This window comes from Oryctolagus cuniculus, chromosome 9 (genome assembly GCF_051225735.1).
Source record: "Oryctolagus cuniculus isolate XC-2025 breed Fujian yellow rabbit chromosome 9, ASM5122573v1, whole genome shotgun sequence".
Classification (NCBI taxonomy): Eukaryota; Metazoa; Chordata; class Mammalia; order Lagomorpha; family Leporidae; genus Oryctolagus; species Oryctolagus cuniculus.
Genome location: NC_142875.1, coordinates 91,601,143 through 91,615,381, shown reverse-complemented (window position 1 = coordinate 91,615,381; position 14,239 = coordinate 91,601,143). Strand labels below are relative to the sequence as shown.

General features: G+C 45.2%; 1 protein-coding gene across 1 annotated transcript in view; it reads left to right on the top strand.

Annotated features, from left to right (window-relative positions):
- Positions 1–14,239, top strand: part of CRYL1 (crystallin lambda 1) — a 121,900-nt gene that overhangs the window by 86,766 nt on the left and 20,895 nt on the right. Inside the window, 1 exon segment of the mRNA NM_001082278.1 lies at positions 6,827–7,021. Within this exon segment, the coding sequence (NP_001075747.1) occupies positions 6,827–7,021 (195 nt within the window).

Here is a 14,239-nt window from a genome sequence, read left to right as displayed (position 1 = left end):
TTTCCTGTTCTCCTTGGGGACCGAAGGCCTGTCAGAAAGGGAGTGGCACTGTAAGGAACAGAGCTGGCCTTTCTGGCAGAGTGCCCTGGGCTGTCTCCACCCTTCTGCCTTGCTACATTAAGTTTGACAGGCTCCTGTCATTATTGTCAAGGTGCTTCTCTGAGCCTGAAATGGGGGCTGACTTTGTTGGTCAACAGGCTGCCATTCCAGCTCAGACACCCCTTAGGGTCCTTTCCCTGCAGCTCCCAGCCTGTGTACTGGGACAAAGAGGTGGGGCTCAGTTCCCACTTCAGGAGGCACAAATGGGCAGGTCAAAAAACCAGGGACCCTGTACTTTGTCAGTTGTGTGACCAGGGTCATGGGTGGTGGGTAGCAGGTGCACCACAGGATTCTGAGCTCAAGGGGAATTATATATGCTTAATAATATAATTATGTTAATTATTATGATATTATATAACTATATAATAATTATGTGTATAATGCCCCTTGAGCTCATATATAGGCTGATAAAATGCCCAAAGTGTAACATGTAGCACTTGAGCCATTTTTGGGTGCACAGCTCAGTGGCATCAAGTGTACTCACGTTATTGTGCTGCTGTCACCAGCATCACCTCCAGAATGTCTGCATCTTTGTAAGACTGAGACTCTGTGCCCATTTCCCTTCCCAGCCCCTGGCAAGCACCATTCCTTCTCTTTCCTGTCGCTATGGATTTGACAAGCTCTTGTCTCAAAAATGATGGCTCCACCAGTCGAATCCAACAACACATCAGAAAGATCATCCACCCAGACCAAGTGAGATGTATCTCTGCTTTGCAAGGATGGTTCAATATTAGCAAATCAATCAATGTGATGCATCACATTAACAAACTGCTGAACAAAAGCCATATGATTATATCAATAGATGCAGAGAAAGCATTTGATAAAATACAACACCCTTTCATGATGAAAACTCTAAGCAAATTGGGTATAGAAGGAACATTCCTCAACACAATCAAGGCAGTTTATCAAAAACCCATGGCCAGCATTGTATTGAATGGGGAAATGCTGGAAGCATTTCCAGTGAGATCTGGTACCAGACAGGGATGCCCACTCTCACCACTGCTATTCAATATAGTACTGGAAGTCTTACCCAGATCCATTAGACAAGAAAAAGATATCAAAGGGATACAAATTGGGAAGGAGGAAGTCAAACTACCCCTATTTGCAAATGACATGATTTTTATATAGAGAGGATCCAGAAGACTCCACAAAGAGATTGAAAGTCATAAAAAAATTTGATAAAGTAGCAGGGTATAAAATCATACACAAAAATCAACAGACTTTGTATATATACAATGCCACAGCTGAGAAAGAACTTGTAAGATCAATCCCATTCACAATAGCTACAAAAACAATCAAATACCTTGGAATAAGTTTAACCAAAAAGGTCAAAGGTCTCTACGATGAGAATTACAAAACATTAAAGAAAAAATAGAAGAAGATACAAAAATGGAAACATTTTCCATGTTCATGGATTGGAAGAATCAATATAATCAAAATGTCCATTTTTAAAAAAAGATTTATTTATTTGAAAGAGTTAGAGAAGGAGAAGCAGAGAGAGAGAGAGGTCTTCTATCTGCTGGTTCACTCCCCAATTGGCCACAATGGCAGGAGCTGCGCTGATCTGAAGCCAGGAGCCAGGAGCTTCTTCCTGGTCTCCCATACAGGTACAGGAGCCCAAGGACTTGGGCCATCTTTCACTGCTGTCGCAAGCCATAGCAGAGAAATGGATCGGAAGTGGAGCAGCTGGGACTTGAACTGGCGCCCATGTGGGATGCCGGCACTGCAGGCAGTGGCTTTACCTGCTAAGCCACAGTGCCGGCCCCAAAATGTCCATACTTAAAGCAATTTACAGATTCAATGTGATACCAATCAAACTTCTAAGACATTCTTCTCAGATCTAGAAAAAATGATGCTGAAATTCATATGGAGACAGAGGAGACCTCTAATAGCTAAAGCAATCTTATGCCTCTGACTTTGTTTTTGTTGTATAACAATTCCAAATTTCAAGACATACAAGGCAGCTATAATCAAAACAGCTTGGTACTGGTACAGAAACAGATGGATAGACCAATGGAACAGAATAGAAACACCAGAAATCAATACACACATCTACAACCAACTTATATTTGATCAAGGAGCCAAAACCAATCCCTGAGCAAGGACAATCTCTTCAAGTGTTGCTGTGAAAACTGGATTTCCACATGCAGAAACATGAAGCAAGACCCCTACCTTACACCTTACACAAAAATCCACTCAACATGGATTAAAGATCTAAATCGATGACCCAACACCATCAAATTATTAGAGAACATTGGGGAAATCCAGCAAGATATTGGCACAGGCAAAGAGTTCTTGTAAAAGACCCCAGAGGCACAGGTAGTCAAAGCAAAAATTAACAAATGGGATTACATCAGATTGAGAAGTTTCTGTATGGCAAAAGAAACAGGAAAGTGAAGAGACAACTGACAGAAGGATAAAATTATTTGCAAACTATGCAACTATAAAGGATTAATAACCAGAATCTACAAAGAGATCAAGAAACTCCACAACAAAACAAACAACCCACTTAAGAGAGAGGCCAAGGACTTAAACATTTTTCAAAAAGAGGAAATCCAAATGGCCAATAGACACATCAAAAAAATGTTCAGGACACTAGCCATCAGGAAAATACAAGGGCCGGTGCCGTGGCTCACTTGGTTAATCCTCCGCCTGCGGTGCCAGCATCCCATATGGGCGCCGGGTTCTAGTCCCGGCTGCTCCTCTTCCAGTCCAGGTCTCTGCTGTGGCCCAGGAGAGCAGTGGAGGATGGCCCAAGTGCTTGGGCCCCCTGTACCAGCATGGGAGACCAGGAAGAAGCACCTGGCTCCTGGCTTAGGATCAGCATAGCTCCGGCTGTGGCAGCCATTTGGGGAATGAACCAATGGAAGGAAGACCTTTCTCTCTGTCTCTCCCTCTCACTGTCAAATATATATATATATATATATATATATATATACACACACACACACACACACACACACACACACACACATATAATAAAAAGGAAAATGCAAATCAAAACCACAATGAGATTTCACCTCACCCTAGTTAGAATGGCTTTTATACAGAAATCAACAAACAACAAATGCTGTTGAGGATGTGGGGAAAAAGGTACCTTAATCCACTGTTGGTGGGAATACAAACTGGTAAAGCCATTATTATAAGACAGTTTGGAGATACCTCAGAAATCAGAATATAGTCCTACCATATGACCCCAGCCATCCCACTCCTTGGAATTTACCCAAGGGAAATTAAATTGGCAAATAAGAGTTATCTCTACCTCAGTGCTTATTTCAACTCAATTCACAATAGCTAAGATATAGAATCAACCTAATTGACTGTCAATGGAAGACTAGATAAAGAAATTATGGGATATGTACTCCATGGATACTATACAATAGTAAAAAATGAAATCCAGTCATTTGCAACAAAATGGAAGAATCTGGAAAACTTCATGCTGAGTGAAATGAGCCAGTCCCAAAGGGACAAATACCATATATTCTCCCTGACCTGTGACAACTAACAGAGCACCTAAAAGGAAATCTGTAGAAGTGAAATTGACACTATGAGAAGCAATGACTTGATCAGCCCTTGTCTTGACTGTCAAGGAACAGTTTATTATTTTTATTATTATTTTCTACTTAATACCATTGGTTGAACTCTTTACTTAACATAGAATTAATCATAGGTGTATAAAGTCAATTGAAAATAGATCTCAGTAAAAAAAAAATAAGAGTAGGAATAAGAGGGAGGAGTTGAATAGTTCAGAACACATTCCCACGGACTTACTACTTACTCCTAAGGGTAAAGCTAAAAACTTGCCATGGGACTCCAAATCCCATTAAGCTGGGTGGTACTAATGCCATCTTACGTGCTAAAGTGATCATATTAAGTGTGTCAAAGGGATCACATAATTAAGACCAAGTGTCTGGTAATAACAATAGATAGAATTATAAAGGAGAGAATGTTCCAACATGGGAAGTGGGCCACACAGCAGACTCATAGAATGACAAATGCCCTAAACAGCAGTCTGACCTCAGAATCAGCCCTTAAGGTATTTGAATCTGGTTGAAAAGCCTGTGAGAGCATTTCAGGCATGGAAAACCAAGACACTGTGGCAAAAAATGTTTTATGTGAAGGATCTCTGTGAGTGAGATCCTGGTGGAAAGAAGGGACCATTAAAGGAGGAGGTACTTTTCTCTGAAGGAGAGAATTTCCACATTGATTTGGCCCTGTCTAAATAAGGTTGGAGTTTGTGAACTCAAGAGGCTTCCATAGCTTTGGAAGCTCATGACAAGAGCCTCAGGTGATTACTGACATCATAAATAAGAGTGTCAATTGTTAAATCAACAGGAGTCACTGTGTACTTGCTCCCCATGTAGGATCTCTGTTCCTAATGAATTGTACTATGAGAATTAACTGTAAAACTTGTTTTCAAACAGTACTTTATACTTTGTGTGTGTATGTGGGTGCAAATTGTTGAAATCTTTACTTAGTGTGGAATTGGTCTTCTGTATATAAAGTAAATTAAAAGCAAATCTTAATGAAGAATGGGATGGGAGAGCAAGTAGGAGGTGGGACGGAAGTAGGGGTGGTGGTGGGGTATGGGGGGAAGAACCACTATATTCCTAAAGCTGTACCTATGAAAATTGTATTCATTAAATAAAAGCTTTCTTAAAAAATGATGGTGCTAGTGGGGATGAATTGGAGGGCCAAGACCCCGAGGAGAGTAGGCAGAGTGTGGGGACCTGTGTCAGGCAGAGTGGTCTCGAGCTAAGGGGTGGTCATGGCAATGGCTGCTTTGAGAGGTGCAGGTAGAATTTGCAGGACTTCACTGCGTAATGAGAAGTTGGGAGGTAATGGAGAATCAGGGCCCAAGGACGCATCTGCTGGTCCCCACTTGAGCTGGGAAGGTGATGCATCCTCACCTGGAGCTAGGAGGACCACCTCAGGGAAGGATGAAAGTTACGGTGACATTGGCTGTGTCATATCAGTGAGAAGACATCCAGTGCATGGCTGTGAATGTGGCCCATGGTTGGGTGAGAGCTGTGTGAGTTTTGGGAGTATTAGCTGATTGTCCTCGTGTCTTCATGCTGGTGACAGCTGGGGAATAGATGCAGACAGAGGCCAGCTACAGTCTAGGAAGTGCCATCACTTAGGGAAATGGTCAGCAGAGAGACTGCAAAGACCAGACCAGGGGACTGGCAGCCTGCACAAGAACATGCTTTGGCACTGTTTGTCCCTGTTTGAGTTTTTGCTCACTGTGTTGAAAAGACCCTAAGCCCAGCACCCCCAGTTTGTATCACTGCATTTTCCTAAAAATTTTATTTATTTGAGAGGTGGAGAGAGTAACACACACACACACAATACACACACAGACAGCTCCTGTGATTCACTCCTCAAATGCCTGTAGGTGGCTGAGGGGTGGGGAGAGGCGGTGTTGAAGCTGGGAGCCGGAAATTCCTAGGTTTCCCATGTGAGTGGCAAGGACCCAGCTGCTTAAGCCATTTTACTGCTGCCTTCCAGGGCTGGCATTAGCCATTTGGTGTCAAACTCGGGCATTCTGATATGGGGTGCAAGCATCTTAATCACTGGCTAAATGTCTGCTCCCATCCTGATTTTTTTTTAAAAAAGTATTTTATCTGAAAGGCAGAGTGACAGGGAGGGAGGGAGAGAGAACTTCATCCACTGGTTTATGCCCCAGATGGCCACAGTGGCTGGGACTGTACTATCCAAAGCCAGGAGCTTAGAGCTCCATCTTGGTCTCCCTCATGGGTGACAGAGTCCCAGGCACTTGGGCCGTCTTCTGCTATTTACCCAGGTGCATTAGCAGGAAGCTGTTTTGGAAGTGGAGCAGCCAGAACTCAAACTAGCACTCTGTATGGGATGTTAGCATTGCAAGCAGAGGCTTAACCCTCTGCCACGATGCTGGCCACGCCATCCTAATTTTTTAAAAGATCAGAAATGAAAGATTTTTTAAGGAATCCATCAGGAGACTAGTGCTTGGTTGAGGCATTGGTTTATAATGGTTTTACTTGAACACAGGTGCCATGTCTCTTGTTTCTGTAGAAGTTGGGCTGGTGACAGGGTCAGGCTGTGCAGAAGGAACACCTGAAGCCGAGTTAAGCAAATGTGGAAGAAAAACCAATGAGAAGCATCATCTGGGGACCTGTTTGCTGCAGTCACATGGCCCTGTAGTGAGTCGGATCAGGCTGTCAAGCAGTGTCGTCTTCCTTATGTGTTGGCTGTGATTTTGTTAGTGAAACCACACAATTCTGTGCTAGAGTTCCTGAATACATTGATTTCTCAATGTATTTCTCTTTTTATTTTTTAAAGATTTATTTCATTTAGTTGAAAGAATTAGAGAGAGAGGGACAGACATATAGAAAGATCTTCCATCCATTGGTTCACTCCCCAAATGGCTGAAGTGGCCAGGGCTGGGCCAGGCCAAAGCCTAGGAGCTTCCTCTGGGTTCCCCACATGGGTACAGGAGCCCAAGGAGTTGGGCCTTCTTCCCCTCCTTTCTCAGGTGCATTATCAGGGAGCTGGATCAGAAGCGAAACAGCCGGGACTTGAACCGCTGTCCATATGGGATGCTGGTGTCCCAGGCAGTAGCCTAGCCCCTTACGCCACAATGCCGGCCCCTCTCATCCACCCCGCCCTGCCATTTGAGACAGGTGAGTAGTGGCCAAGTCCAGAGCCCTCTCCTGATTCTCTCTCTCTCTCTCTCTCTCTCTCCCCCAAGGTCAACCCACCATACTACATCCCGCTGGTCGAGCTGGTCCCACACCCAGAGACGTCCCCTGCCACAGTGGACAGAACACACGCCCTGATGAGGAAGATCGGACAGTCCCCCGTGCGGGTGCTGAAGGAGATTGATGGCTTCGTGCTCAACCGCCTGCAGTACGCCATCATCAGCGAGGCCTGGCGGCTGGTGGAGGTACCTGTGCTGCATCCCTCTCCGCCTCTCCCTCCCTCGCAGTGGGTAGCATCCGGGGCACCCCCGGAGTGGGGAAGGTCTGAGGGGGCGTCTCACTTGGTTTTGAAGACCCAGGCCAAGCTTTGGAAAGGAATGGGGTGGAGCAGTTCATTGTCTGTGCGACTCCTCTCTTATAAGCAGTCCTGTGTTCTGAGGGCGTGATGGCAGGCTTCCCTCCCACCTGCCACAGCGTCAGCACACAGTGTGACTGCGTTTTCTCAAACGCTCAGGCTTTGGATCCACTGTTATTTTCAAGCGGAAGAAAAATTATATTTTGCGTAAACTTATGTTCCCTGAAGTGATCCTGTGTAATTTAAGAGCTTGCGGAAGAGACAAAGAGTAAACATTAAATTTGTTGGTATTAGGCTAGTCTTACAGATAAGTAGGAAATGTGTGTGTGTGTGTGTGTGTGTGTGTGTGTCCATGGGTTCCCTATCCACAGATTCAGCTAACTACACATTGAAAATACCCTAAAAGGAAAACTTGCAGGTGTACTGAGCATGCACAGACTTTTTCCTCGTAGTCATTTCCTTGACAAGACACTGACACGCATTTGCATAGTATCTGCATAGTAATGGGTCATTTGTAAGTCAGCTGCAGGTGATTTATAGTACATGGAAGGATTGCCTAAGTTCTATGCAAATCCTGTGCCGTGTTGTAGAGGAACTTCAGTGTTTCTGGATTTTGGTATCCATGGGGGCTCTGGAACCAGTCCCCCAAGCATATGAAAGGACCACTGTGTGTGTGTATGTGTGTGTGTGTGTGTGTATTTAGCCTCATCCTTCAGTGAAAGGATGCTACACACAGTAGTTAAGAAATGACCTCGCTGCATGTGGCCCTGTGTACGTTTGTGAGGGCTGGTGGCCAGCAGGAGAGAGGTCAGAGCAGCTCCAGGAGGTGGTGTGGAAAGTCTCGGGGTCTGGGAGTCAGACCGTGGGGCACTGGTTCTGGCTTCTGTAGAATCTTGGGGCAGTTGGGGGGTGGTGCTTGGCTGCACCTGGCAGGGTCCTGCAGCTCCTTCCGTGGCTTGCGTGGCTACAGGAACCAGGAAGCTGGCTGTACCTCGCCTTCCTTGGGTGTGGTATTTCAGCTTCCCAGCCAGTTCCTCCAGACCCGGGTAAGTGTGCATGATGTACGTGACTCTCCTGCCCTCAGCTTCTGGCGTTCGGTCAGATCCTTGTTGAGTTCATCCTCTGACCCAGCTGCCCTTGCACTGGCCACACCATCGTCTCTGTGTTGCCAATCACTGTTTAAATCCACTTAATGCTCCCATACCTGCAAGTTGTGGTGCTGGGACTTGCAGTGACTGTTGGCAACTTTCGATTCTTAGTAGCTGTAGAATGCTTTCAAGTGTCAGTCAGTACTGGGATATTTTAAACAAATACTGAACTACCAGTACCTCCTTGGAGACCTATTTAAGTAGTTTTACTTGTCTAGAGTAGGAGAATAGTTTTAAAGACTAGAAGGAAAATTTAGGGGCCATTGCTGTGGTGCAGTGAGTTAAAATAAAGCCCTGGCTTGCAGTGCTGGCATCTCACATGGGCTTCAGTTCTAGCCCTGGCTGCTCCGCTTCTGATCCAGCTCCCTGCTATGGCCTGGGAAAACAGTAGAAGATGACCCAAGTACTTGGGCCCTTGCACCCATGTGGGAGACCAGGAAGAAACTCCTGGTTTCAGATTGGCTCAGCTCTGGCCATTGTAGTCATTTGGAGAGTGAACCAGCAGATGGAAGACCTCTTTCTCTGTATCTACCTCTGTCTTGCTCCTTCAAATAAAGTAAATCTTTAAAAAAATAGAAAAATTCAGTATTTCAGTAAAAACATTGTAGGCTTTTAAAAAAAGATTTGTTTATTGATTTGCAAGAGTAACAGAGAGAGGAGAGGCAGAGAGAATGAGAGAAAATTAAAGAGTGATCTTTCATTCACTGGTTGACTCCCTAAATGGCCACAATGACTTGGGCTGGACTGGGCCGAAGCCAAGAACATAAATTCCACCTGAGTCTCCCATCTGTGTGGTAGGGGTCCAAGCACTTGCGTCGTCTTCCACTGCTTTCTCACACGCAGTAGAGGGAACTGGAATGGAAACAGAGCAGCTGGGACTCCAACTGGTGCTCTGATATGGAATGCTGGTGTCACCAGCAGGTTGACCCACCACACCACCACGCAGGCTCTCCACTGTAGGTTTCTAAACCAATTTTTATGTTTGGTTTGTAAGATACTTTAACTCTGAGTTAAATCTTGCTTTCTCCATTCTGAATAATAGCCAACCCCAGGAAGAATTTGGAGATGCTTGTGTAAGGGGCACTGGGCAGAGTATGCACATAGAATTCTGTCTCTCTAAGGTATTGGAATCCTCTACAGTTTGGAGGATCCAAGCAGGATTCCAGGGTCTCCCTGGAGCAACAAAGGCTGGCGGGGTCATTGAGTCTGATAGCCCTGGAAATTCTCAACAGCTTGTGTTGTCCAACCTTCTTTTAAACATGTTGTTTACTCGGGTTTGTGGCAGCTGGGTGCAGCCACGTTATTGGCTGGAGGGGGCTGTTGTCAGTAATGGTTTTCAGGGATGGCTGCCTCCTGAGAAACTGACTCTTGCTGTGTTTCTGTGTTGGCTGCTCTGGGGATTGATGGGACCAGGAATGCCCATAAGGAGCCAAGTGCTGAAATCCGGAGATATACAGTTGGTGACAAAAGGAGAAGAGGCCAACAGAAATGGGAAGATTAAGAAAGTGTGACTAATACCCAGGGAGTTGCCTTTGGTGAAAGTCTAGGTCATTTGTTGGGGAAAAAGAAAATAAAGATGCTGTGCAGATGTTGAGGGGTAAGGCCTTTTTTTTTTTTTTTTTTTTTTTTTTAGGATTTATTTATTTGAAAGTCAGAGTTACACAGAGGAGAGGCAGAAAGAGAGACGTCTTCCATTTGCTGGTTCACTCCCCAACTGACCACAATGGCCAGAGTTGTGCTGATCCAAAGCCAGGGCCCAGGAGCATCTTCCAGGTCTCCCACATGGGTGCAGGGGCCCAAGGACTTGGGCCATCTTCCACTGCTTTCCCAGGCCATAGCAGAGAGCTGGATCGGAAGTAGAGAAGCCGGTTCTTGAACTGGTGCCCATATGGGATGCTAGCACTGCAGGTGGCACCTTTACCAGCTACACCACAGCGCTGGCCCCAAGGGTTAGGCACATTTAGAAACCACAGAGGCATCTTCTGAGGCTGGGCTGAGAAGTGAGGCAGCAGTAACACCACAGACAGCCTGGAGCTCCCATGGAGTCAAGCTCTCAGGCCACAGAAGGAGGACAAGGTCTCTGTCCTTGTACCCACTCTTACCACCACAGCTCAGCAGCCATGGCCCCACTAGCTGCCCAGGAACTCCAGCAGATGTGCAAGGCCTGGGGCCTCTCAGTGTCCCCATGGAGGCCCAGCTTCCTGGAGCCCCTGGGGCTGGGTGGCAGAGCCATGCCTGGTCCCATGGTTGCTCGAGAGATATATTTCCTATGCAGACTGCACCAACCACAGAATGCCTGCTCTTGGCAGGCTGTGGCATGCCTGGCACCGTACCCAGCAGGTAGGTTGGTTTAAGGATACTTGACTTCGTTGTGTGCACTTCTCAGAAGAGAACCTTGTGCCTTTTGTAACCCATTTCCTCCTCGGAGACTAGCAGTCAGCAAAGGTGCATAGCGTGCTCAGAACCCTGCCCTCGCCCACTGCAGATCTGCAGACGTGCCCAGACCACAGGCCCGTGAGGGTTAATGATGCACCTCTGACTCACAGCTTCATAGCCGGCAGAACTTGAGTATACATCTCAGGGTGTTTCAACACCTGAACTTATGGGGTGTTCCAAGTTTCACCCCAAAACTTTAAACTTTCGTATCAAGAGGAGATGAATTGGGGAAATTTGACACTAAAGACTTGCACATATTTTAAGTCCAGAAGATTTTAGAAAGGCCTTGTGGGGGTTCTTTTCGCAAGTGAGGCCTGGGCTGGGCTCCATTTGTGGCCAGAAGTACCTGACACTCTAGTCTGGACTGTGGAGAACAGAATGGATGTTGAGATGGGGCAGTTGCTCCCCCAGTGACTCGCTGTGAGGACTTCTGTTGGGTTAGTCTCTGGAATCACAAAGCAAGGTGGAATTGGACGGAGACTTTCTGCTCTACCTGAGCTTGGCGCAGTCATGGATAAGGGCTGGGGTGCTTTCAGGGCAGGAGAGGTGCCAGGTGACCTGCAGCAAGGTGCTGACCCCTAACCTGTTAGCCCATGTGCCTCTGTCCAGAGTGCTGGGTCAGCTGCAGGGAGGAATGTGTGTGCTTCCCTGTTGTGAACAGCTTGGCACAAATCAAACCCACATGTGGGTTCCCAGAGGTCTGACCCCAGTTTGGGAAGTGAGCTACTGTAGCATGGGCAGCCGGCCTGCCCAAGCAGTTTCCTCCCAAGCTTGGGAGTGTGATGATGCCATTTGGATGGAGCAGTGGAGTCTTCAGTGCGACTTGCTTGCTGTTGATTGGGGGATTACAGTGATTGGTTGTCACTCGTCAAACCATCCTTGCCTACCTGGAGAATGCCCACTTGGTCATGGTGTGTCACTGCATATATTTTAAAAAATTATTTATTCAAGAGTCAGAGCTTCCATCGGACGGTTCACCCTAGAATGCCCATAACAACTCAGACTGGGCATGTCTAAAGCCAGGAGCCAGGAACTCCATCCGGGTCTCAGCAGGGACCAAATTACTTAAGCCATCACTGCTGCCTCCCAGGGTCTGCATTAACAGGAAGCTGCAGTCAGGAGCTGAAGGTGGAAACTGAGCTCAGGCAATCCAGTCTGGGACATGGGCATCCTAATCGCTAGACCAAATGCCTACATCCTGTTTCTCTTAATTAAATTTTTGTTTTTAATTGGTAGATAATTGTATATATTGGGCACAGTGTGATTATACACACACACACACACATATACACACATATTGTGGAATGATCATATCAAGGTAATTAACATATCCATTACCTCATATACTTGAGAGTTTTTTAAATAGTGAGAACATTTAAATCTGCTCTTAGCAGTTTTTGAACTGTACAATACAAATACAGTATTAACTGCAGTTACCCTGCTGTGCAATAGAGCTTGAAAACCTCTTCCTCCTGCCAACTGCCAACCGGAAACTTTATACCCTCTGACTAACATCCTCCCGTCCAGTCCCCAGCCCCTCAGCACCTGGTGACCGTCCTTGTGTTCCCTACTTTTGTGGGCTGTTTTAGCTTGCACGTGTAAGTGAGAACACGTGACATCTGTCTTCTGGCACCTGGCTTATTTCACTCCACAATGGCTTCCAGTTTCATACATGTTGCAAATGACAGGCTTTCCTTCTTGCTTTTTTAAAATTTTAATGTGTAATTAGTTTTTACAGATTTGAGGTGAATCAAGTCTAAACATAATGATATTCCCTTCTGCCTCCACTCCCTCCCCCTTTTCCCTCCCACCCTTCTTCCTTCTTTTTTTTAGTTCTTGAGATAATATATTTTAAATTTACATTAAAAAGCCTTAATACTTCACCAAATAAGCAATTTAACAAGTAAAAAAAAAGACACTAGTTTGGTGGGAATATAGACAATAGCTGTAAATAGTGACTGAATGGAAAAATGACCATTCACCTATACATATTCATATATATATACCTATATAATTTTAAAGTAATCACAGATCATTATAGTAGTATAACAATCTTAACCATTAGTTTGACAAATGTATAAAACAAAGTTTTACAAAATTATATTTGTAGCAATAATACACACAATTATTTTTTTTTATTTTAGCTCCCATATATAAGGGAGAACATGCAGTATTTATCTTTCTGGGTCTGGCTTATTTCACTCAACATGATGTCCTCCAGTTGGGTCCATTTTGCTGCAAATGGTAGAATTTCATTCTTTTTTATAGCTGAATAATAGTCCATTGTGTATATACACCACGTTTTCTTTATCCACTTCTCTGATGACTGCCACTGTGATTGGTTACACATTTTGACTATTGTGAACAGTGCTGCCATGAACATGGTGGTGCAGGTGTCTGATACATTGTGTTCAAGTCTTTTGGAAATATACCCAGTAGTGGGATTGCTGGATCTCACAGCAAGTCTATTTCTAGTTTTTAAAGACATCTTCAGACCATTCTCCACAGTGGCTGCACCAATGTACATTCCCACAACAGTGGAAAGTGTTCCCCTTTATCCACTAGCATTTGTTACTCTCTGTTTTGGATTTTAGGCTTTCCTTTTTAAAATGTACTTTGTTTATTTGAAAGGCAGAGAGAGAGGGTTGGGGGAGAGAGATTGATGTCCTATCCATTCATTCATCCTGATGCCCACAACAGCCAGGGCTGAAACAGGCCAAATCCAGGAGCCTGGAACTCCCTCTGGGTCTCCTATTTGGGTGGCAGGTACCAGGTACTTGAGCCATCACCTGTTGTCCTTCAGGGTGCTGGAATCGGGAGTGGAGCTGGACTTGAACCCAAGTTCAACTCCCATATGGAATGCAGGTGTTCCAAATGATAGTGGAACTGACTGCACCAAATACCTGTCCCTTCCCTCTTTTTAAAAGCAGGATAGTACTCATTGTGTATACAGGAGTAGTCCAAAGAATCTGTGGGATGTGGAATTAAAAGAAAAATTTATTTTGCTGAAACCTTGCATAGTTTTTTTTAATAATACAATTTTTCCTGTGAACTATTTGAGGTGCCCTCATGTACACCTGTTTTCTTTATGTATTTATCTATTGATAGACACACAGGTCGACTCCATAGCTTGTCTTTTTTTTTAAGATTTATTTATTTGAAAGGCAGAATTAGAGGCAGAGGCAGATGGCTGCAACAGCTAGAGGTGCGCTGATCCAAAGCCAGAAGCCAGGAGCTTCCTCCGGGTTTCCCACACAGGTGCAGGGGCCCAAGGACTTGGGCCATCTTCCACTGCTTTCCCAGGCCGTAGCAGAGAGCTGGATCGGAAGTGGAGCAGCTGGGACTTGAACCTGCACCCATATGGGATGCTGGCACTGCAGGCAGCATGCTTCATCACAGCGCCGACCCCAACATAGCTTGTCTTTTGTGAGTAGAGATCCAACCTCAAGTAGGATTGCTGGATCATGAAATAGGTCTATTTTTAGTGCTTTAAGGAACTTCCATAATGTTTTTTTTAAGATGTT